This window comes from Macrosteles quadrilineatus, unplaced genomic scaffold (genome assembly GCF_028750875.1).
Source record: "Macrosteles quadrilineatus isolate MER2022 unplaced genomic scaffold, UCM_ALF_1.0 Scaffold_5__1_contigs__length_97177068, whole genome shotgun sequence".
In the NCBI taxonomy this organism is placed as follows: Eukaryota; Metazoa; Arthropoda; class Insecta; order Hemiptera; family Cicadellidae; genus Macrosteles; species Macrosteles quadrilineatus.
The window spans coordinates 55,666,780-55,693,629 of NW_026542598.1; the positions used below are offsets into that span (position 1 = coordinate 55,666,780).

The 26,850-nt window shown below is 33.4% G+C and overlaps 1 protein-coding gene across 1 annotated transcript in view; it reads left to right on the forward strand.

Annotated features, from left to right (window-relative positions):
• Positions 1 to 1,541: 1,541 nt before the first annotated feature.
• Positions 1,542 to 26,850, forward strand: part of LOC128995428 (protein takeout-like) — a 36,740-nt gene continuing 11,431 nt past the window's right edge. Inside the window, exon 1 of the mRNA XM_054420445.1 lies at positions 1,542 to 1,628. Within this exon, the coding sequence (XP_054276420.1) occupies positions 1,544 to 1,628 (85 nt within the window). The 5' untranslated portion in view covers positions 1,542 to 1,543. The remainder of the gene's footprint in view (positions 1,629 to 26,850) is intronic.

The following is a 26,850-nucleotide window of genomic DNA, read 5'->3' on the forward strand; positions in this document are numbered from 1 at the left end:
TATTACTCTTCGTCATGTATTGTTGGTATTTTAAGGAGCGTTGGTGCTAACAGATTACAATTTTCTCACTTCCGGGGTATCATAAGAATTTAATGAAAATAAAACACTTAAAAATTACACGATTGGGTCATGCTCCAATTAAAACAAAGCATTTTAATTTGTGGTATACGCTAGACGGCTAGATTTACTAGCCAGCCATAATAGAGGTATCAACGCATGATCGTATTGCAACATTTTCTGTTGTAATCCAGAAAAACGACACTACCATGGAAATATTCCTCATTCCTGAATCATATTTTAAGAGTAGTTTTATCCTTTTGCGAAGGAAAAAAACACACATTTTCCGCTCAACCCTAAGTTGATAATAATTAGACAAAACAAAACAACAAATTAACTGCATTAACTGCTAATTAGTTAAACATGTGAATCTGTTAATAAATTGACGGATAATCTTCCTAATGACGTCATCCTTGATAATCGTTAAAATAACTCCATTATTTTTTAATGGAAACACGTGCCTACTGGTGGAGTTAATTTACATGGTAATAATTCAGCAAAGTAATTATATTGCAAAATCTTCAATTATTATAAGTTAAATAATGTTGTTCAATAAAAAGTATTTTCTTACAAACCTGATTAGTTATTTGAATTGCTATTAACATGATGATTGAAATCTACGTATGCATTTTTCTAGACCGATAAAAAAAAGTCGCCAGTAAAATTTTGGAGAAAATATCCTGCGGGAATTGTATTTACTGTACCTATTACAAATTCGAGAATGCTACAAGTGGACTGTGACAAACAAACCGTTGCTCTAATCACTTGGGCTAAGAGGCATCACCAAATAAGTCAATAAACAGACATAATTATTTTCCAAATAAATCTTAAAATAAGACCGAATAAATAAAATTAGTATTAAAACTGTTTAACTCATTGATAACTTCGTGTTGTAAATTATAATAAGCATCATTTGAGAAAAGTATGAAGCATGGAATACAATTGAATGAATTCACTCCACCTAGATATTGTATGGAATACCCACAGCCAAGCAGTGTATTAAATAAAGAGAATCGTTCGTAACATAATATTAGTTACTTTACACTGTTGAAATAGTTTGTGAATAGAAGATGTTTGTTACAAAAAATCAGAATCAATATACAGGATTACCTTTGGAACCACCAATTGTAGTTTTTCAATTGCTTTTTTGTTTTTTTTACACAAACACAATATTTTGTTTAGGTAATGTTGTTGCATATGGATTAGGTAATTTTAGGAAATGGGAATTTTCTACTTTACCTGTAGTGCCAATGGGTATTCTATAGAAAACCCTAGGCAGAGTATTAAGCTTTGGCCTGACTCATTTTAACGTATATATTACCTGATAATTCACTTTGCCGGTAACATATACTGTAAACATCAGCGGACCTAGTACAATACCCTGTGCGACGTCACGTGACAGTTATCAGCTGATCCTGGGGTGCTCGGCCGTGACCTTGGCTCCTGGTATATAAGGACTCCGCCCTGTCGCCTCCCACAGTCCACCATGATGACCCCTAGAGTATACCTCGTCGCCGTCGTAGCTTCAGCACTGATCGCGTCAGCCCTTGCCGCTGCCGCCAGCAAGCTGCGTAAGTGCAATTGTTTATAAATTTCTTAATTAATTGTACGATTTGGATTGTTAAAAAAATGTGACGTAAATATTTGTTTTAAAAATTTTGAAATATTTACAAATAAATTTTTTTTTTAATTACAATTTTTTTATATTTTTATTTAAATGTTTTATAACAATGAAATTGCCATGTAGTATTTTGTTGCATTTATAAAATGTAATATAATAAAATAAATAACAATTTAAAATCATAAAATATAAATTAACTAAAGGTAAAATTAACAAATGTTACAAATGGAATACATAAGAATCTTATTAACATTTTTAAACTGCAACAAGGTTTTCGTTTATTTGTTCAATTCAACATTTATTTTAACATGTTTTGTATAGAAAACGATAATTACATGTGTTTCTTCTTATCATTTAGCCTTTCTATCTACAAGAACCATAAATAAAATTTGATACTTCTATCAATAAACAGTATGCATTTTTTTTATTACATAAAATTACAAGCTAAATACCTGGGGACCGAGCCAAGGCTTGTTATAGTTTATTTACATTGTACCCCTATATCGAATAATCTTCAGAGGAATCTTTGCTCAATAGTTACAACTGATGTTTTCCCTTTGTATACTGTATTTTGCTAGTACACCTGCAAGGGTGGCTTGTTATCAACACTTGTTACAAGTCTTTTGTTGACTTTTTCCTTGTTATTTTGTTGAACCAACACCTACTTGGCAACCGATAAGGCCAATGTTCAAACATTTAACTTTCAATTAAATTTTTTAACAGAATTATATTTTTATTGGCAGTTTTAACTGCAGTAAACACGTGTTTAGGCCACACGTAAATTATTTACAATATTTGAAGGAAATCTTCGTTTTCGAGGGATTTGTGCAAGCATACATACATACAAACAAACATCTTACTAATATTATAAATGTGAAAGTTTGTGTGTTTGTTTGTTTGAAGTTCAATCACGCATAAACCACTGGACGGATTGGGCTGAAATTTGGCATGATGATAGCTTACATTCCCGATTAACATATAGGCATATTCTTATCTCAAAAATCCTTTCGGGCTCCGCCCCAGTGGCTCTGTAATTCCCCATGTTAACCTTATGAGTATTCATATTTAAAGGGAATTAAAGAATTTAGTCAGCTGTTTCAACTAAAAAAGTTGGTTCTATGATATGGAAAAGCATTAAAAAGTTATAAGATTTACCAACAGGGTGCAGCACTATATTTTTTTTGCATTTATGAAAACAGCTAATTTGAACTAAGCAGCAACAAAAAACTGTGATTCGCAATGAGAACTGTCAAAGTAGGATTGTTTACAGTTATGTATATGTTTTTCATTTCATGAATAATTTGTGATATTTTGCGAATTGATCATTTATTTTTCTCTATTGTTTAGGTAAAATGGTAGAACATTATGGCTATGGTAGATGCGTAATACTATAGAATACTGTAAATTTAAAAAAGCAAATTTTATCAAACTGTGTCCTCCACCCATTGCAATCGCAAAGCTTGAGTATAACTGCAATAAGCATTTTATACTTATATTCCAACCCCGTACGAAGGACGGGTACTCTGCTAGTTGCTCATATAAAAGTATAGGAATAGGATAGGATAACAAATTAAAAAAAACTAGTATTATGTTTTTAAATAATTGATAAATACTAAGCTGATAGTTTTGGTCCTGAGTCAAGTGACATTTAAAATTATGTGGTAACACCGAGCATTACTTTCACTAAAACATATTTAAAAGAAAACAAATTAAAAATAATGAACAAAAAATATTTTATTTTGAAGACTGTTTGAAAGTGATATGTAAAATTTTACCAGGAAAACTTTGTTCGTAGTGAAAAATAAATAGGATAATGTATATGATGCAAATAAGCAGTTTTTATAACGTCTTTATCGAGATCCCTTTTCCCAAATGACAATTCAGGAAAACTGGATACATTTCCCTAACTCAGGTGTGAAAAACAGAAGAATGTCGTTGTTTGAGTTTTAAATTAACGTTCACGAGGTAATTTATTCACATTCTCCGCAGATTCTTCTTCAGCTAAATACTCATTTTACTGTCTTTGAATTGATCTATAAAGCTAATAAGGATCAAACTGTTCAGAAATCCTTAAGTAGCACACCAATCAACCGTATACTTGAATGAAAGGATTGATGTGAAACTTTCCCAAAAAGACATAATTTTTCTTAAAAACCTTATCCTAAGGGCACGAACCTCAATTAAAAGGCTGTACTTAATCACATTCAAAATACTGAAGATGCATCAGATGTTAGAATATTTTATTTATAATTTGTTAGTTTATCTTTTCTCTGAGTTAACCTTTTCACCTTACAATAAAGTTATTAGTTTTGAATCTGCCACTCAGTTTAATACAAATACACAAGAGATTTTCTCTAAAATAAGCAATAAGTACGATTGAGATTTTCCTGTTTAATTTGCATGGTAAGTGTGTGTAACTGTTTTCTTAAAGTTGGTTAAAAGACTTACATTATTCTCTTGAGTTGCCTTTATCTTTGATTATCTCTCATTATCTTCGAGTATTCTTGCCCCGTTGTGAAGCACGGACAGAACAACTAGTATTAATAAAACCAATACTCTTAAGTCTTAATGATTGTTTATAAACTGTTCGTATAACGTCTATCCATGTTTTTAGTGAACTTTGGCGATAATTTTAGTTTCTATGGAAAGACAAAGGACCAAATCATACTTTTCCCTTATGTTTTGAAATATAAGGAATATGCATTGCTCATGATAATCCATTAGTTTACTCTATGATCAGTCTTTACTAATTAATCTGTAATTTGTTAAAATAAAAATGTTCTTTGGTTGGATTGCAGCTGTATCTTGGCTGTGTAAGCAGGTTATTGATTGTTAACATAATTGTCATTCCTTTCAAAGGCAATGTTTCCATTTAAAATATTCAAAATTATTTGGTAAAATACGAGTCATCCTAAGTTAATGGATTTTAACAGTAGATTTTTTGGCCTCGAAATAAAAATGTATTTTTTGGTAGCTGATACTTCGGAGACAGTTAGAGTTTTAAAAATGTCAAAGAATATATATTTTAAAGATTACAACCTAAATTTTCTATACAACCATGAAGCCTTCTTCTCGAAAAAATTAACTAGGCTCCAAACAAAAATTGTGAGTGAGGTGAACATTTCTTGAACGTCGAGTAAATATAAAGAAAATTCACATTTTTACTTATATTTTATATCAACTCTTCTAACCAACACCAACATAGGTGAAATACGCGGACCATATCACACTGTATACTGCATTTGCATGACCATTCGGAGACTTAAATGCACGGTTTGATGGATTATAATATTAAACAATTTAAGTTAGGATTGTAGACTTTCAGATAACCAAGATAAAGTACGAGTATTGACCTATTGATGATGTAATAACTGTTATTTGATTGTATTTTTGGCATTTACTTATAAGATTATAAAATACTAGTTTAGTTGTTAATTTAAAATAATTATATAAGTAATAATATATTTTTATCTAGCAATATTTTTTACTTCGGGTTTTATAGACTTTTTATTTCTATATTTATGCGTTAATATAGCAAATAAAAAATCAACAGTAAATTTTTTATTGTGGAATTTTTTGTGTTTTTATTGTATAGTACCTATGTGAAGTGTGGTGAAATATGAAATTGTTATAAGAATTGAAATAAGCTGATTAGAAAATACTTTTTATGCTATACAAATTGTTATTATCCCCAAATTCAGTATAGTTCCTTGATTCAAAATACACTTAAATGCAAAATATTGAAGCAAATGTCAATGACAAAAAACTGTTTGGTTTTCAAAACAGTATCTAATTGTGTTAGCTATCTCAGACTCAAGAACTTTAATTGTATTCAAGTAATTATCTTTGTTCTTTGTTTTCTGTGTTCTTGAGTAGTAGGCCTAGTTCGACCCTACGTACATTTCGCCAGCGTGACATGTTCCAGCGGTCTTCTTATGTTATTGCATGATTAAAATATAGACAATATTCTTACTGTCTATTTACCTTCAAACATATACGTCAACGTGTAAATATTTGTTAACATTAGATAAATTTACATGAACACTTTGGGAAGAGGTTGAGATCAAAGTTCATGAAATTAAAAGCATACTACGCTTTTCCATACTATTTACCACATTTATTGATACTACAGCATGTATTGAATTTATTCTGACTAAAGCAATATAATATCTTATTACATGTATTCATTTATATAGTGTACTGTACCTGTTGCTCAAATTTGAGTAATTGCGAAGTATTACAGGTGTCATTTTAAAACGGATAACAGTACAGTAATAATTTCCGATGAATGTTTAAAAAGTCGACTCAAAAATTATGGAAATACTCGGGATGTACATAACAGATCGATATAATCAATATTTCTTGTAAATATCTTATCAATTTTCAAAAGCTGATCTTGTTTTTAGTGTTTTCTTCAAATATTTCCCTTTCATAGCCGCATTAGGTTGTACATAATAACGATAACAAATATTGAAAAAAAAAAAATTTATTTCTATTTCTTCTACTTTATGGTGTTCTATGACTTTCCTATGTTTCCATAGTTTGCAAATCGGATCTTTCAATGATTGCTCAAGAAATGCAGCACAGTGTTAATTCAGTTTTATTTTTAGTATATCAAATTGACCAGGCTTACTCGTTTTATCCATTGTAATATTTACGCCAACCCAAATTCAAATAGTAAATATTTCATTTCATCCAAGTCGGTAAATGTTTGTCGCACACGTTTCCTTAAATTGCAACTAAAATATTTACAGCAATTAAATTATCCAGCTAATCATAATGTAAACAAATATGTTCTTCATAAGGTTAACATGGGAACTTTAAAAGCCACTGGGGCAGAGCCCAGACTTTTCCAAACTGTAAGGCCAGTTTGTAAATCTACACAACTAGACAAACATTTTGGTATATTATATGTGGGGTTAAATGTTAAAACAAAAAACCTTATTGTTCACAAAGATTCATGTAGCGTATTAATAATATAGATTAAATATTCAATTTAAAATTACGTAAAATTATTTTTAGAGAGACCTCTTCAAAGTTCTTTTTGTAACTTATTCCAAAAACATTTTTTACACACCTGTAAAATATATCTAACGTATATTTTAAAATCCAGGACTATTTACCATTCCGAGAGCCCTTTTCGAAACACGGAAACATGTCAAGCGAAATCGGTGACCGTTTCGGAAAACTGGGATACAAGGCAATATGCTTCAAAAGAGATCCAGGTAGAACCAGGAAAATACAAGGAATGTCTGTTTACACGATTGTGATTGCGAGAATATAAACAAACATGATGTGGACAACTTGATATCTGGAATCGACCTTTCTTGGAGCGAAGCCAAGGAAAGCCTGTGAAGGATACCGCTTGTGACGAGGAAAGTCTACAGTAATAAACTACGACACGCGATTAATTCATGTTCAGTACCATTTTCGTAAAAGTACAAAAAAAAAAATATAGGCTATCAATTTTTAAAAAAATGTTTATATTTCTCCCTCATTGCGAAAGACACAATGTAAAAAAAATTGTGTTGTCAGGACTGTTGGTCCTGACTCAAAACCATTTGATATTATATAAAAGTTATAAATAATTATAATATTGCAAATATATAATATTTTTATTCGTTTATTCACAAAGGTGGAATTACATTCTAACATTATATGCGGTTTTGTAAATCAATAAATCCTTCAAAATTATGTCAGTAAACAGTACGATGTATGCGTTAAAAATAATCGATTGGAACATTGATTGGATGTCGATGTTTCAAGAGGTGCCGGACATGATACGGGCCCAACGACAAGATTTAGGAGTGTAATAAAAATATTTTATTACGATAATAGTCCGGAAAATATGTGTTTACCGGACAGACGTCTCGCGCGGGATTACCATACGAGTCCAGTAAAAACATTTTGGACTAGTAACGTACGGTATTTTTTGCCATAGGGTACTCTAAACTAACCTAACAATAAAAAAAACCTGTATAAATCCGTTATATATTCCCACCGACTAAAGGACTAACTATCACTACCCATAACCTCTAAAGAGGTTAGTTTTTGTTCATAACCACTCATTGCCAAATATAATTAGCTGGTGTCCGGTAAAAACTCAGTACAGTACATTAGTAGCCTACGTAATGAAACACAATTTAGTAAAGCTGGCGGCAAGTAGCTGTTTTCTGGGCTAAATCCTTGCGTGGGAAGTTCGTTAAAACAGTGCAGTGTGACGTAAAATGAATTATAGCTTAGAAGTCTAACTGTAGTATCTGAGGTCAATGGGTTTTAAACGCCTTCTGTATAATGTCCTCTTTTGCATAACAAGCTGGATGTGGGTGTAATTTTTACGCGATTATGGTTAGGTTTAGTTAGACTTAAACACTGCAACGCAAGTCACGATACCATAAAGTCTATGAGGCTGAAATGACTGTGGTTACCCAATAGTCTGCCCTAGAATCTCTACTACGAGTCTCTGAACCCTGAGATAGTACAAATTAGTGAGTGAAATAATGATTTATTCTTCGAAAGACGATTAATAGCCAAAGCCCATAAGAAAATAGATTGCGTATATTTTTGCAAACTCAATTTGCATTTTGAACTTGGAATAGCACTTAAATTTACGAGTTGGAAACTTGTAAATGATTTCAACACATTCATGGAATGTTTTACTTACTACACCAAACCGCACTATAATGTTTACTTAAAAAACATTATAAACCGGGTCCATCATAGACCTAATATGGTGCTTCAACATTCCAATACAGCTTTTACGCAAGTGTTTTTTCTGTAATTGTTCTTATTTTAAGCTATTGATGGGTTTAATTAAAATTCAATACAGATATAAAAATAATTATATCCATTTCCTTCTATACACTAAATCTTGACTATATCCTGAACCTGAAGATAAGATAGTTTTAAAATTTGATAAAACATTTTATTATTTGCTTTAATTTCAGGACTTTAAATATTTTTTTCAGCAAAACTAAGAACACAAAGCCAGCGTTTATTAAAAATACCTTCTATAAAAGTTACCTACTAAAAAGTATATAAAGTTATAAGGTAGATTGTGTGCAACCATTTATCATAATAGTAAACTGCCAATATTAAAATACAATAATTAAAATAACCACCACTCACACTATTTGTTAGCCACCGGAAACAAAAAACATTGAATTGTAACGACTTGAAAATATAACGACTTCAGTGCGTTTTATGACATTACTTAGAACTGTAAACAACTTTTTTGAGGAATCCGTTAAAGCCATGCTACACTCATTAGTTGATTGGTCTTTAATGGCTCAGCAGAGTAGTACTGTAGTACGTGTTAAGGTAAATTGTGACCAGTTGTGGAGCAAGAAAACGCGGCCTTCAGCGTCAGTGACATACATAAGGAAAGCTCAGCTCTAAACACGAGAATTGAGTTTCTGGTAATCTGGATACTGGCACTTTAGGAGTCATCTAGGTCAGGGGTCGAAGAAGAGCGAGATCAGCGAAAAATATATGCCCCCGCCGCAGCAAACCTACAGACTAAGCGGAATTTACATTTACCTGACTGTATTGCCACTAGAATATTACCTTAAAATTTTCACATTGATTTCCTAGTTAAATTAGAATAATTTTAATGAGCAATCAGGATGTCTGCCACAGGGATGGTAATAAAGTGTGTTTTTTCATTTAAATGTTTATAACTTAATATGAAATAAATAAATTTGTCAAATTGGATAAATAAATATCCATAAAAAATAAAATTACAACAGTTTATTTATTCTCCATAAGAATAACATAGGAAATTTAAACTTAAAATTTTGGACATTTTCTCCGTAACCATTAGCCATACAACAACACTTCAGTAAACCCAGTTATTAATTTTTAAGCTCCACAAATAAGTGAATAAATCGCAAAACTTTAGATATTGGTCAAAAATAGGGAAACCCAGTTTTTTACGCTATAGCCCCACCCCCACCCCTTAAAACCCTATTCCCATGGCCCGATCATGCTGGTTCTTGAACTTGTTCAATTAAACGTAAGTTCACACGTTTTTACCTAATTTCACCTAATCTAATAGTTTTTCCTTGAGTTATCAAGACTCATCTGATCTCAGTCACTCAGTCAGTTAGCTACACAAGGCATCTCACTCTCACCCATCTAACTCTCATCTTTAACTCATATATGGGGGTTAAAATACGCCCAGTTGAGTCCCCATTTAGTTCGTAGTAAATAACAATAAAACAACTTTAGTATTGCGGTTCTCGAAGGTCAGGAGGTCCTGACTCAAAACCTGTGGAAAGCTGTTGGTGTTTACTTCGTGATAATGGTGCCGTTAGGAAAGATATTCTCATGATATCACAGACGAAAACAGTTCCTCGCTAGTTTTCCCAAGAGATTAGGGAAGGGAAACACGTCAAACAAGGTGAAATTCTCCAAGTTCATTTCCACAGTTCTGCCAATGTCAAGGGCGGTCGGCTCGTTATGTCGGTAAACCTTGCATCTGTCAACAGACAACAGTGAAAGTGACAGGAGGGGACCACCTTGTGACCTTGTGACATATCTGGTCACGTGTCCAGCCTCAGGCCTAAACGTGCCCCCGTGTCCTACATTGGCCACTTACCTCAAGTAGATCACTGAATCATATAATTACAAAACACGAGGTGTTGAATGGATACACATCCTCCTATCTGCACCAGTCCAGTAGACTTGTGCTGGGTTAGCAATGTTAACGGATTATGAGTAGGCTGAAATGAAGAGGACCAAAATCCTCGAACAGTCCCGTGTCCTCATAATCTAGGCATGATTTCGGTATGTTAACGGGAGTAAAACGGGTTCAAATCATCCTTTAAATAAATAAAATATTTGTATCCGTAAACACAGTGTTATTAAGGAACCTCTTAGAAATTGACTCCGTAACCTACTGGAGTAAAATCATTTTTAGCGAATTTCCCATATAGGGAATAAGCTATTACCGTAGTACTCATGGTAAGACCTGGACGCTGGACCGATTTTTTTTTTGTTTTGAGGTCCCTAGAGGCCAAAAACACAATCCGTTCAAATTCATATATATATATATTTATATATTTATATATATATATATATTCATAAAGTCAGCATCATTGTTGATACCTTTAAATGTGCTGCAATTGTTGATACCACTTTCCATCGTATATATTCTTTTATTTTGAATCCTACGTTACAGTGGATGGTATATTATTAAGTTTTATAAAAATTCAGACTTATATATTGTTATATATTTAGTTTATAGTCATGTATAACCAATAGTAATCAAAAGTTGATCTTCTTAAAAAATATCACCTCAAGTTGATACCTCGACCAATATAGAGCCGCCATCTTGCATTCATAAAAACGGCACCAAAGTTGATACGTTAAAACACCTGACTATGTTGATACCTCTTTCCGTCGTATATATTGGTTTATTTTAAAGCCTATCTTATGGAAATAGTTTTACTTCTTTGTCTTATAACATCTTAGACTGATACTTCCTTAAATGTTTAGTTTATAGTCTTTAATAATAACCAACCAATAGTAATCAAAAGTTGATCTTCTTAAAAAATATCACCTATAGTTGATACCTCGAACAATATAGAGCCGCCATTTTGCGTTCATATAAACGGCACCAAAGTTGATACGTTAAAACACCTGACTATGTTGATACCTCTTTCCGTCGTATATATTGGTTTATTTTAAAGCATGTGTTATGGAAATTTGTTTACTTCTGTGTCTTATAACATTTTAGACAGTTACTTTCTTATATATTTAGTTTATAGTCTTGTATAACCAATAGTAATGAAAAGTTGATATTCTTAAAAATTATCACCTCAAGTTGATACCTCGACTTGTATAGAGCCATCATTCTGCATTCATAAAAACAGCACCAAAGTTGATACCTTAAAACAACTGACTATTGTTGATACCTCTTGATACGACAGCGCTCGGCCGAATCTAGTGGCGTCCACGGGAACTATCGGCCCAGCCAAAAATATTCCGCCGCGCCGATCGTGGGATCGCGATTTGACTACCGGAAGTCCACTTCCTGTCTTCTTTTTATCTTCTGCAAACTACACTGAACGTTATTTTTTAATTATTTCTGTAGCTAAAATATGTCTAGCTGTCTCGCAAAGCCTTCGTGGATTTATGCTTAAATTTTCTGTTAGTCAACGTACATATTCAGTTTTTTTCTCTGCAATCCAGGTTTGTGCAGATAAATAATTCAAGCGTGTAAACGGGGATTTAGGGAACAACGTAACCACGGGCCTTCGGTCCCTGAGGTCCGCGGTTTAAATCCTTCTAATCACAGACATAATTACTTTTAGCTTGATGATGCCTAAACAGTTCCGTGGTGAATACAATGTCCTAATATGTAAATGTAGGACATAAAATGAAAAATAATAATATGTTATTATTTATCTAATATTACCAATTCGTAATAAAATCAAACTGTCCTTGATAGTGGTGTAAAATTTTTAATTTTTTTGAACTAATAATAATGGATTTAACAAATTGGAGCGAGCTGGTTTGGTTGTAGAACTCAAGGCTTCGATCTCGAGCATTTGGGTTCAAATCCCAGTAATCACCAATTGAGTTTATCTAGGTGATAAAACAATACATAATGTTACTTATCTAATTTTATAAATTCATGATGAACTAGGGTATATTAATTGTCACTAAAAGTGTATTAAATATTTGTTATTGTATTATAACTAATATTAATGGATTTAACAAATGGGAGCGTGCTAGTATAGTCCTAGGAGTAGATTGTGGGGCGGTATTGATGTTATGGGTTTGATTCCCCCCAATTACTAACCAACCCTATCCAATTAGTAAAAATTATTAAGACTCAACAAGCTAAAATTACCAATTCGTGATTAATAGTGCCCAAATAATGGTACCGTAAAATGGTTGATTTTATTCGAACTAAAATTAATGTATTTAACAAGTGGTAGTGGGAGCAGCCTGGTCTAGTTGCAGATCGTAAGGTTTCGGTCACGAGGTTTTGGGTTCAAATTCCGCCAATCACCACTGTTCTTTATCTTGGTGATATAAATGCTTTAGGTTATTCATCTTATACTACCAATTCGTGAAAAATGATAATGCTGCAACTGTCACTAATAGTGCTGTAAATAATTGTTTTTTTTATTATAACTAATTTGTATTGCTTTAAAAAATATAAGCGAGTTGTTCTAGAGCTAGAAGTACAGCGTGAAGCGTCTCCCAAAGTGTTGGGTTCAAATCCAGCTAATCTCTAGTACACTTTATTCAATTCACAAAAGTATTAAAGTTTTCAAACAAATACATTATTACTAATTCGTGATAAAGTATAACAGTGTTCTTATCATAATGGCATAAGTTACGGCATTTTATAATAACTAGGCTCAAATCCCTCCTAACACTAATGTTCTTTATAGTGATAATTCCCCTACTCTTTAGGCCTAGGGTGAATAGTAATGTGTTAACAGTTCTGAGTAATAGAGCCTGGCATTCTAGGGTATGATAAACAAATCGTACACAATAAAAAACCATTTCGTGCATTTAATAATTGTATAATAATTATAGTTAATTAATACTTAATACTTTATTCCGATATGGCGACCACACCAATGTAGGTATGTTAAGCCAAGTATGAATTGAAGCATTAAAAAACGAACATAAATATGTCATTCAGAAGTGAATAATACAGTTAGTTTAATGCGCTGGAAGGGAAATAACATGGTCCAATCATGCCAGACCTACCTAACAATGAGTCTGATACCTACCCACTTTTAACGTTGCGTCTGCATTTGGAACACACTTTTTGTTATAGAAAGTAGGTATTATTAATTCAAAGTGGTTTGATATTTGTCTACAATGGACAAAATTTACACTGTTGACTGATTTTCCATCGAGACTAATGCCAGGGATTTTATTTTACATCGATCACTTCAGACCTGCTTCAGACTAAAGAGGCTGCGGCATTATCACTTGAATAAAATCCATAGGAGATTGGCGGAAATTGAACTCTGGACTTCCAGTGCCGAAGTCCTACGCTCTCCTACACGACCAGCTTGCTCCAGCAGTTCACGGATTAACCATCAACAGACTGATAATTAATCATTATTTGCTGACTAATTATCACAAATTATTCTACTGTTACGATTCTTTAAATTAACTTACCGTTGTGATTGGCAATTTTCCAATGATTCGGAACTCACCTGCACTTGTAGATTGCTAACAAATAGGTAACGTTTTAAAATTATTAAAGCTTTGCCAATGTTATTTTACTATCATCAGCTTTGGCTTGATATTTTGGAACAAACTTTCTTCTTATATATATGTGTAAATTAATGAGTGTTATAGAATGTACAATTTCACAGAAAAAAATTATTGCAATCCCAATTTCATAAAAAGGCATAATTATCAGCGATGGTAAAAATCAGCGATCAGTCGTTAAACGTTGGTTGTAGATTGGTTGTCACATTGTATTGTTGATTGAAGATAACCTTCAATAAGTGTTCTGAATAAGTGTTCAGTTGTTCTGAACCCACCTTTGGTTCTTGGTTGTAGATTAAACTGTAAACAATTTTAAATAGTATTTTGCCAGGCAATGTAAACAACAACAGCCATACCATATTGTATAGTCAATGGTAATATTGTTTTGTTAGATCAAGTTAACATTGTATGTGTTTATAAGCTGGTGATGGCCCAGTGGTTCGGAACCCTCATTTGACTGTAGCTCAATTAAAACAAAATAATAAACATATTATTCTGGCAGGCAATAAAAACTACTTAAGTCATATCGTATTGATAAATTAAGGTAACATTAAATTTTTTTAGGTTAATGATGGCTTAGTGGTTCGGAATCCATCGTTGGCTGTAAATTACTTTGGTTTTTTTAATGGTTAAATAGTAGCCTATTTGACCAGGAAATGTAAACAACTTAGTCATATCGTTTCTATATAAGTAAAATTAGAGTTTTATCTGTAGCCTACATTGCTCAGAATTACATACCAAGTTTTATAAAGATCGGTTGAAAAATTTCAAAAATAAAAATGTTTATGTAAAATATACAAAATGGCGGATATCTGGTTAACCAAGTGATTTTAGAAAAATATTATTCTTGATTTTCTCTTTATTTTGAGCCATAGAACCATTTCCCGGAGTTTGGCTGTTTACTTACGGGACACCCTGTATATTTTTTGGTTATTTTTACGTTTTCTACATTAAAGAAGCCGAAACCGGTCTTATCTATTATGTCTGTCTGTATGTCACGGCACAGAAGGCATTGTACGCGGCCTTCTTCTGAAAAACGAGAGTACCTATGAATATTGGCGAGAGTGTCTTTAGCTATTACAATATGGCCTCCTTAATTTGTAAATAAAATGTCGGAGTTCAAAACCACAATTTTGTGCGATTTTTGTCAAGTTTCTCACAATGTTTATCAAATACGTCATCTATGAAATAACGATCAGCTGTTTGGATCAAGATTATTTTTTCTAGCTGTCACTGATATCCTATACTCTAATATGAGTAATGTTTGCTTGTATGTATGTATGCTTGCACCAAGATATCGAAAACGGCTCCGACAATTTTCTTCAAATGTTGTAAATAGTTTATTCCTGGCCTAAAAAAGGGTTTATTGCAGTTACAACTGCCAACAAAAATCTAATTACATAGAAAAATTAAACTGAAAGTCACATTTTTTAACATTAGTCTTATGGGTTGCTAAGAACCATCTTGGCTGAATTAAATAACAAGGAAAAATTAAACAAAAGACTTGTAAGATGTCTATCTACAGTATACTATCAAATTACAAAATACAGTACAAAAGGAAAAACATTAGTATGTTACTATTGAGCAAAGAGTATACTGAAGATTACTCGATACATTCTAGCAGTACTTTTTTATCTATGATTGTAGTAAAGGCTAGCAGTGTGGAGTTTGGGAACTGTTATGATGATTAGATTAAGGTATCTGCAATCCTAAAATGCTATGGGAAGGGAGGGAAACAGGTCCGCGATGTAGGAAGTGGTGAAGGAAGTAGTAAAGGCAAGCAGTCCGGAGTGTGGGAACTGTTAATACCGATTAGATTAAGGTACAGTATCTGCAATCCTAAAATGGTATGGGAAGGGAGGCAAACAGGTCCATGACGTAGGAAATGGTGAAGGAAGTAGTAAGGCTAGCAGTGCAGAGTGTGGGAACTGTCAGGGAGTGTTGAAGGAAGTAGTAAAGGTGAGCATTGTGGAGTTTGGGAGTGGATTAATGTATCTGCAATACTAAACTGCGTTCAGAGTAAACTAATGATTTTCCCCGAGCAAAGCTCGGTCCCCAGGTACTGTTTACATTAATATAACTAACTCTGCACATAACCCGTTTTATGGTTTTGGAGTATAGGTACTTAGCTTGGTTTTCATTACTATAATTATGGACATACCCCTCACAAATGTGTAACTTTATAAATTAATAAATTTTGTTAGTGACAAAAAAAAAGTTTTTTCATCAAATTATGATCATTTATCTTTTGTTTTAGCTACCCTAAATAATATGGTGTAAAAATTGAGCATTAATGGTTTGATAGATATTTTTTCCAATAACTCAAGAAGATATTTTTGGCACGTAGCACGGATTTCATTTCCACTCTACAAATGATGTTTACAAATTCCACAACCATTTCCGATCACGTTTTGAAAGCAAATGCTAACCAAGTGAGGTTAAACACATTTTTTCCTTACATTACGGATTTAATTAGTGCAACAATGAGTAACCGTAAATGACATTAAATAATTAGGCATCATTCAGTTCAGGAACCGGAGATTCTTTGTGTATCAAATTGTTCTTGAGTTTTGATAACCGGAAAAAGACCTTGAATCAGTGTTGTATATAGTTGGGAAACTTACATTTTTAAATCAGCGTCGCCAATAGCTGAGATAAAAATATTCTACTCATTGACGGCGCTTCAATGGCGGTTGTGTAAAGTGTAAAGTAAATAATCACAATTGCAGTGGGTGATTGTAACAGAGGTTTACGGATTATGCTCAACTCGCTTTTCCAACGTGTCTTCTCACCGCTATGTGCTGCAATCGCTGGACCATACAACAGCCAATAGGCCATTTATTGCCCATCTCTTGGGTGTGTAGGCCTAACCAATTAATCATAACCAAATATCGACGATGATCCTTGATACCCGTGTTCAATGGTTAGGTTGAGGTAGTATTTGAATTACTTTTAACTAGTGTGGAAAGTAACTTCCAATTATATAAAATATTTTTTGAGTTCAATCTTTGGATATAACATGGACCAACACGATCCGGGTGACATTTAATTGCGAAGCATTTGTTTTGGCTTGAAATTGTCAGATATTGTATTTGCGAAGGTTTATAAAATGTCCTATAATTGTTTTGCCAGCATATCTGGAAATATACAAACCAACTGCTGTTCTGAGTATACGAAGGTTTCCACTGACTACAAGATGGGGGTGCGTAGAACGGGAACACAGAAAGTACTACAGTATTATAAAATTGAGGTGGTGTCTGTGTCTGGGCAGCTGTCTCGACCACGACTAAATACTAAACCGATACAATCAAAGTTAAGCACAAAGATGGTCCACATATTTAGGCACGTCATAGGTATATTCACTTCCCTGAGTTCCTCTCGGGCTACGCCCCTTGGATGTCTAAAGTTTTGAGGTGAGGTTTCCCAAAAGTAAATATTAATTAGTCTCCATGAAAGCACGAGAAAATTCACAATGTTTACCTTTGCGTTGACATTTCAATGTAACGATCAGAACTGCCAAATGCGTATTTCACAATTTCAGACAGCTGATCCAAAGAAATTTAATATATTTTACACAACTATATGGTAGGATTATGTAATTTAAAACTTTATCATAGATAATTTATTCTATATCTATGTCAATGATTATGAAACTGATTCGACTTCCCGTTGCGAAGCACGGTTACAGCAGCTAGTTGTTAAATAAAAAAAAACATTCGATTACGTGGGTTAGTCGTGGCCCAGTGGTTCAGAACCCACATTAGGCTGTAGATTAATAAGTTTTAAAAATAGCTAGGCCTAATGTTAATTAATTAGGCAATGTAATGTAAACAGCAACAGTCATACCTTTGAGTCTATAATATAGTCAATGGTCTTGTATCGTTAGATCAAGTTAACATTTGATTTTGTTTAAACCGGTAATGGCCTAGTGGTTCGGAACCCACCTGTGGCTGTAGATTAACTAGGTGTACAATGCAGTTGTCTGCTTGCAATATTGAGCGGAGCTAGCATATTCATTCTATGTCAATGATATATTTGGTTCACATTTGAAATAGAATTCCTATTTTCAGTAGGTATCCAAAGTCAATTATGAGTCAGGATTAAGCGAATGAATTGTCTACTTGCAGGAACCTATAGAAAGTACAAGTATAACCAAATTCTATGTTTCATCTGGTTCTCATAAATTAAATGTCTACTTGCAGTATCCCATGCCAATGATATATTTGGTTCGCATGAATGGTATGCCTATTTACAGATTCTAAAGTCAATGATACGTCTGGTTCACGTAAACGGATTGTTTACTTGCCGTATCCAAACTTAATGGTACATTTGGTTCATGTAAATAAATAGTCTACTTGCAGTATCCTAAATCAATGGCCAATTAATTTGGTTCACATAAATACAATGTAGGTGTGTCTGTGTGTGTGTGAAGGCTGTAATCCCTTAGAGTCCTTCGCCTACCTCACTGACTTTTTTTTTATAATTGCACTATCCAAAGTCTATGGTAGGCTTACTTTTGCTTCACTTAAATGGAATGTACTTTTGCAATATTCATACCAATGGTACGTCGGGTTCACGTTTGTAAACGAATTTTCTGCTTGCAGTATCGAAACTCAATATTATATTTGGTTCACATTAATGGAAGTCCTATTTGCAGATTTAATGTTTGCAGACAGGAAATAGGAATTGCAGTTACCTATTCAAAGTCTACATTGATGGTACGTCTTGCTCACATGAATTGGAAGTTTTTTACAGTATTCAAACGCAATGGTAGGCCTATATTTGGTTCACATACCTGTAATGGCTATTTGGAGTATTTAAAGTCAATGGTGCATCAGCCTAATTCCGGCGACCCTTATTATTGGTTATTAATTTTGTAGTAAAGTATGCTCGATGACTCGATGATATTAATCCGATTGTTCTTCTCTTTTTCTCTGAACGGTTTGTAATGAGCAATTTTAGATGATTCGTTGACTAACATACGTTTTGACTCTTGTTTACCTTTTTATTGTTATCTCGCTAATAATGCCATGGCAACCAACTAACCCTTAAGGTCCATGTTAAATTTCTAAAAGTTTAAATTCACGTAGGGAAAAGCCCTGTGGTCCGATTTGTACCATTTCAGATTTATACCTTCCCATGGTTGGTTACTATGACTGTGCTAAATTTCGTGCAGATCGCTTCAGCCGTTCAGGAGGAGTATTTGTAAAACAAAAGCAGGGAGTGTAGTATAAGAGCTTCGCTCGCTTCGCTTCGCTCCGCTCAATTAATTTAAAATTGATAAAATACTATTCAACCAGGCAATGAAAACTACTAAAGTCATATCTAACGTTAAATCAATATACCATTCGATTATGAGGTTCGTGATGTTTCGGTGGTTCGGAACCTACCTTTGCTGAGGAATAATTGATAAAGAAATATTTAAATATTATTTTCAGGGGCCTATTTCATAATAAACTACAAAGTAATATTATTAATAAAACAACTGATTGCCCAATGCAAATCTAATGGAAATTACAAATTACAGGTTGTAACTTGTAGCTTATTATGAAATGGGCCCCAGGCAATGAGAACTTCTCACTCATATTTTATTGTTAAATCAAGATATAATTCGATTATGTTTTAGTTAGTGATGTCCCAGTGGTTCGGAACCTATGAATTAGCTGTCATTTGTTAAAAAAATAATATTATTTTACCAAAAATTATAAAAACAACTAAAGTCACATCATATAGGCTAGTTATACCGAGATAACATTCGATTACGTTTAGTTTAGTGGTGTCCGAGTGGTTCGGAACCCATCTTCGCTGCAGTTTGTTTGAAAACAAAACAAAATGTGTCTTACGAAATAATTGAAACAACTTAAGTCATGTTTGATTTGTCGATCAGCTGTTTTGTTTCAAATGAATTAATAATGTCAAAGATTTTAAATACATAAACTATTATAGTAAAGTTTTCTAAATCATGGTAATTTATTCTCAACAAAATTTTACTATTCCCAGCATTAAAATAAAGTAGTAAGATCCATTATTAGTAAACTTTAAGTTATACAATCCTTGATTGAAATGTAGTATACGTTAACAGTCATAAGTCACAGCAATTGTTATGTAGTAGACTTACTATTTTCAAGTAACAAACATATGTTTCTGTAAATAAAAATTATCTCCTATGTTATCCTTATGGAGAAATACGAAACTTTAAAAGGCCCCAGGGCCTCACTCTCTAATTATTTCCCTAAAAAGAAAGTTTCCTGCACAACTTCACGTTACGCTCTTTCCAATGACATCAAAAACATGTCAATCGGTTCAGTAGTTTCGGAGGAGTAATTGTCACAAAAAACCTGCTTGCGTATTAGATAAGTATAGATATAGATCTAAGTGGCCCCCGCCCCTAGTGGGTTTGGGTAGAGTTTGTTGACATCAGTTACATCTCCGTAGTTTTGAGCTCAAAATCGGAACAAATATACGTAGTTGTAAATGCGAGATTTTTTTCCTAGGACGCTAGTAGACACGAGCCCGTAATTGTTTTTCACATTACTTCAGGCTAGACCTATGGGTTACGGCAATATCACTTAGATAAAATCCATTAGTGATTTACCGGAGTCCCGCGCTCTAACCACTAGACCAGCTCGCTTTAAATGCGAGAATAGTAATATATAAAGTGACACAAACGTTGAACGGAGTAGACTTGGCAACAATGCAGGGAAAATAGATATGGCAACACTGTAACCGGAAATGGATACAATACGCTGCACCGCAAAGTAAACCAAACAAATAATATTAGTCATTCAACGAATGACTATTATTATAGAATAAACGAAAATGAGTTGTATCGTATCTCAATTTCAGTCCATCTGCTTTCTTTGTATGTCTGTCATTGCGTATATAACGCTAAAATTCCAATGTACGTGGACTATTTCGAGGAAGCAACAGTACCTATAAAGATTGAAATTGCCTTCCTGTATTTACTGGATTGGTGAGAATGTCTATTGCCATTAAAACATATTCTAACCATTTTCAAAATAAAATCATTGTTCAAAACTCCCCTTTTGTTCGGTATTGTACACATTTACGTCTTTATAAAATAATAATCATCTCTACAGAAAATTCACAAAATCTGTATAAATTATATTAGCCTACAGTTTTGTATGTAAATCGCATAGAATCTTCATTTTTACGTTGCCTAAACTAAGAATGCAGAAACTAGTCTTACCTCAACATATGTTTGGCTGTATGCATTTATTGTATCTCTGCAAAATGTTAGAAACTGAAGTACCTATCAAAATTCAAATGTGTTTCTGTATTTCCTGCAATGGTAAGAATGTCTTTAGCTCTTGATTAAGATCAATACTGTTGATTTAGAAGTTGTTCACATATACAGTAGAACCCCGGTTTACCGAAATAAAGGGGGGGAAGCCGTTTCGGATAACCAATTTCTCGGTTAACCCATCATATGGTGCAATTATTTCCCTGCACGCTGTTTAATGAAATCGAAAATTATGTTGTATTAATAATTTTGTAGCTTAAATGACGTGGATTTAATGTATCCCAAGTACAATAGTTTTAGCCTGTAAATAAAATTAAATTACTAGGTACTATCCTGACTAGTAACCCGGATATTCTGCGAATTTGAAATTGTACTGTACGAAAAATTTAAGTTGTAATATGTTTTTGTTCTCACTTCTCAATGGCCCTTTACATTTAATTGGGGCATTGGCAGTTGTCAACAAGTGATAACTATAAATTTACTTATGAAACCCTCACAAAACGTTATCATAATCCATGGGTGTTAAAATCATAGCATTTTATAAACCAACTCATTCACATGCCCATTTTCCAAGAAGTAATTGACAAAAATGTAAGGCATTATATTTCAGTTACGAGAGCAAAGTTCTTCTTTAAGTAGCTTAGATGTTACCACTGTCGATAAGTAATTCTATGTTAATGACTAATAAGTTTGATGTTAAATGGACACGTTTCGAGGAAATACGTGTGACCACAGAAGGTCTTCCTACTCTAAAGACAGTCGTACAGTAAAAAATGGTTTGTAATGATTGGAAAATGCACATTTCATAAATTCAGATGTAGGCTTTAACGGAGTCAGCTCAGCATACAACAGCAACAAAAGCAATCCATCATTCTACAGCTCAAAAATTGTTACATTGGTAATGAACTCGAACTGTGCATTAATTGTAATGAAAACCACCCCATTTGTTAATTTATTTCTCTCCATTGTTGAAACTTGCACCCAAAGATCTAGATGTAATTTACCAACACCAACTGTTTGAATGTTAACTGCCTGAGGTCATATAAATTCAAAGAATGTACTAGTAAAATACATATAAATGCATACAACTACATAGTGTTAAAAATCACACATTTTTACATCTCAGTGTATATCGATCAAAGAACACGTCTCCAGGCAAGGTATGGAACAGTCCTCCATAACTGGGTATCAGTGGCTGGCATCGCATCACCCCCCCCCCCCCCCAATAATATTTATTGCAGAAATAGGAGATGATCGTGTACTCACAGTGTTTTCACTAAAGAGAACTGAGAGTGAGGAAGGGTATTTTCGTAAATACTGATACAAAACCATTTTCATCCGCATGTACAATTGATGTTATTCAATTTGAATTCATTTTTTTTTTTATTTGGTGTGTTTTAATGATTTTCACTACTGCAAAAGTAACATCGTGCAAATACATGTTCAAATTAGTAAGTTTTCAGAATTAAATAGTAAGTTGTTGTAAAGTGTGGACTAATTTTCTTATATTTAAATTCCTCTGTCAAAAACCACAACTTCATTAAACAATGACAACTGGTTCCTGGAATAAAAATAATGAACAACTGCTCCACAACTGCTCACGTTAAAGCCGAGTACTTTCTTATCTATCGGAACTTCCGTTGCAAATCATTCCCACGACTCGAGGATAAGCAAAGACTGGCAATGGTGTAAAACAATAAACTATATAAACACATGTAAAGCTTCATTTGAAGCGAGTTTGGAAACATTATATAATTATTGTACAAGTGATTTTTCTTCCTAAATCCTAAATACGTACGGAATAAATCACGTAACACAATAACAGCCTTGAAATTTCCTTTTGTAAAACTTTGGTTTACTATTAGCTATTACTATTAGCCAAACTGTTGTAAAAATTGCTGTAAAATGGTGATATTTTTCGTTAAAACTTAATATGGGGATATAACAGAGCAAACCTGTGAAATCCGCCGACTTTTACGAAGATTAGATTACAAATACTGTTCAGATGTTTTGTTTATATTTCGCTAATGCCAAAACACACTGTAACCTTAATGTGTCATGGAAAGATTGCTCTCGATAAGGTTAAGGCTTTTTTTGTTTTAGCTAATACTTACTCCAACATATATACATCAAAATAACCATCTTGACGTGTAGATTTGTAAACTGGCTTTAGATTTTTATGTACGCAATAAAACTCGAAAGAGACGCAAAAGACCCTTTGTTTCCTTTTATCAGCGAATTACCCTTTAGGGAAGTAGTTATTACCGTAGGTGGCACGGTAAGACCTATGCCCGGGACCGATTTACTTTTTCATTTTGATGTCATAAAGGTGAAATATGAGCAGATTACTCATCAGATCAATTTTAAAGTCAGGCTGAAAACATGAATGGATCGTCTGCAACTGTAAACGAGAGATGAAAAAGTTAAGAAAATAATATAATATTACGCATTTTGCACTTGGTACCCCTTTAAGTATTACATCGTACTGAATCATTGTTTTTACACACATTTCTTAAACATAAAGTAAATAAACTGTGGTGAACTGTCCATTTATTCAAGGTAGTAGTAATAATTGTTTAGCAAACCAAAACTCAGTTATAAACTGTTAAATTGAGAAAGAGGATCAATGAAAGTCAGGTGTAGAATGGTCAATTTTTCATATTATCTAGTATTCAAAATATCTGTTTCTAAATCTTTAGATGCTTACTAAGAAAGTATTTTAAAGTATTTTCTTTCAAATACTGGGACGGGTGGCGTCGTCATGTAATCCAGCTACTAGGAGGTCACGAATTGTGGATATTTATAGGCATGCACTGTGGATGCGATACTCCCAGGTGTGGATTAACGTCCGCACGAGTAAGTACTACGATTATCCGCAGTACTATCCTGATAATTAGACCAAATCGTATATACCAAGGGAAAATGTGGTTCGGATTCCACTATAAACTGTAGGTCCCTTAGTTGCCATTAGCTGAATAGGCTATTAATTAACAGCTGTGTCTAAGGAATGTCGGCCTTAGTCACTAACAAGACTACAAGATCGCGCCACTCATCCTACACTCATCTCCATTCATACTTGGCTTAAAACACCTACTATGTATGGTCGCCATTTCATTGAACTGTATTAACAGTATAAGTTAATTTTTAAATTTCAAAATAATGACCACATTCAATTTTTTAAGGATAGCCTAATATATTGTAATATGTATCAACGGTACGCCTAAATAACCCCGTTACAACACATTTGCATATTCAGAGAATGTATAAAGACTTATTCGAAAATCCTGCCTTAAAAAAAATTTTGTCAACTCATGTCCAAAAATAAGTGTTCAAAAGATTCATTCATAAGAATAACATATAGGAAGTGAATCTGCAGGTTTCCTGCGAATAAAATTCTTCTGTTGGAAGAACCATTAAATAAATAGTATTAAAATCGTATTGGTCGATCTTTTGTGGTAAACATTTCCGTGATTTTGTGACAATAGATGTCCTCTCTGCAACTCTAATGCTACAGCCTTTTTGAGGTCATACTTTTAAATGGGAGTTGACTAAACTGACTTAAGGATAATAACAAACTTTGAATTCATTCATACATTATTACCGAATAAGTTAATTATCAATCACTGCCTATTCTATATAATTAATACGCTACATGAAACTTAGTTGGTTGAACTCCTCCGCCATTTCTTAATCGATTTTATCCATTGACGTCTCATTGAAAAGAGCGTGTCGCGTAGATTTGCAAACTGTTTTGAAAAAGTCCCTTGGGCTCTGCCCCAGTGGCTTTGAAAGTTCCCATGTTATCCTTATGAAGAACATAATTGTTTACATTTTGATCATCATATTTATTTTTTAATTCATTGAAACGCATTGAGTACATTTATTTACTATTTGAGTTTGTGTAAATATAACCCCCAAGACGGATCGTGTTAGTATGGTTGTATCTTAAATTTGTGTATTTATCGTTGTTTTGTGTCGCTATGACGGATCATGTTAGCATAATTGTAACTTAAATTTGTGCATTTATCGTTTTTTGTGTAGTTAAAATTTGTTTATTTGCTGTTTTTTTTTTTAAATGCCTACGACGCAACGACAACGAAACATAGACATGAGGCGTATCGTGATAACGACCGCAGCTACAGAACAGTGGCGCGTAGTCTAGTAGGCTTAACTCATCACAGCCAGCACCTGACCCTGGACAAACTCAACTATATTAGGTTACAAATGCACTACCCCAAAACGATTTTTGGTGCTCGATTGGCCCTCTATCAATGACCTGTGTTGCCTGTACAGCGAGGAATTTTGAGAAGGCGAAAACCGGCCGGAATGCCTTAGGTTTATCAATAACGAAGATAATCGTGGACAACCTTATTTGGCTATAAGTCAGGAAATGTTTGTAGAAAACATTAAAAAGCAATACCTGGGGCCCATTTCATAATAAATTACAAACTAATATTATTAGTAAATCAGCTGATCGCCCAATGCAAATCTGAAATGGGCCCCAGGTTATGAAAATGATACAATATTTACAGGACATGTTGATTACTGTTAATAAACATCGCGAGGCGAGTATCTCAATGAGTTACACATCGGTAATCTGTAAGTTGATTCTTTTAAACTCATTGTAAATATTACTGTTATTCGTGTTATTAGGTTATAGAATTTAATATAGAGATTATAGCTGGATTATTCGACTGTAGACTCTTGAAAACATTTTGAGTTACTTTTTTTAATAAACTAAATAAGTAGTTCCTTACTCTGTGTTTTTAGTTTTCCTGTGGTTCACATACTCTTACCCATTAAATTTAGCTTTAACCCATCAATACAACTAGACATTCCATCCCCATGTTAACTTTATAGCCAGCTTTGTGACCAAAATCGTCGTAGTTGATGTGAGCCACCTACAGATTGCGCTGATCTAAATTACTAAATTCTGCCTAATACACAATCTTTTTAACCAAGTCAAACATAGGGAATGACTTCTGATGAGTTATAGCAACTGTTATGACCCATCAATCAGGTCAGCAACAAAAAATAAGGTATAAAATAGAATTTCAGACAATAGCGTCTGTTTAACTCTGGAAGAAAACCCTCGAGAATTACCACTGATACATCCTGTACTGAACCTAAATTACTATTTCCTTTACTGACCTGGGGCTTTGGTATGTGACAGATGATTCTTTTCAGATCCCTATTCCCAGTGCATTGTCTTTGAAAGACTAATAATTTAAATGATTTTTCTCTAGAGATACTTTCCACAATCACCTACGGCTCGTGCGTAAACATTATTTCCTCTCGTGTGCAGCAAAGGTACTTTTCACTTTTGTTACACATTATATTTTTTCCTGCAATTACTAAAAATCATATAAATAATTAGTCTTCCAAACACTTTATAACACATTTTTAGGCTAGGCTTGAATAAAAAAAAATAAAATGGGAAATGCTGCACCAGCTGATCGTAGTCATGGTATTTTTAAGTGTCATCAACCCATTTCCCAGCGTAAAAGGATTGTGAGCATAATGAAAGCACGTTTTTTGTGTTATTTGGTAGAGAGTGGTGTCGTGTGTGACAAAGAAGAAAACGGCGCGAAAAGTCAAAAGTGTGTGGCGAAGTAAGTAAATGCAGCAATTAACAGCTTTCTGTTCTATAATCAGTGCA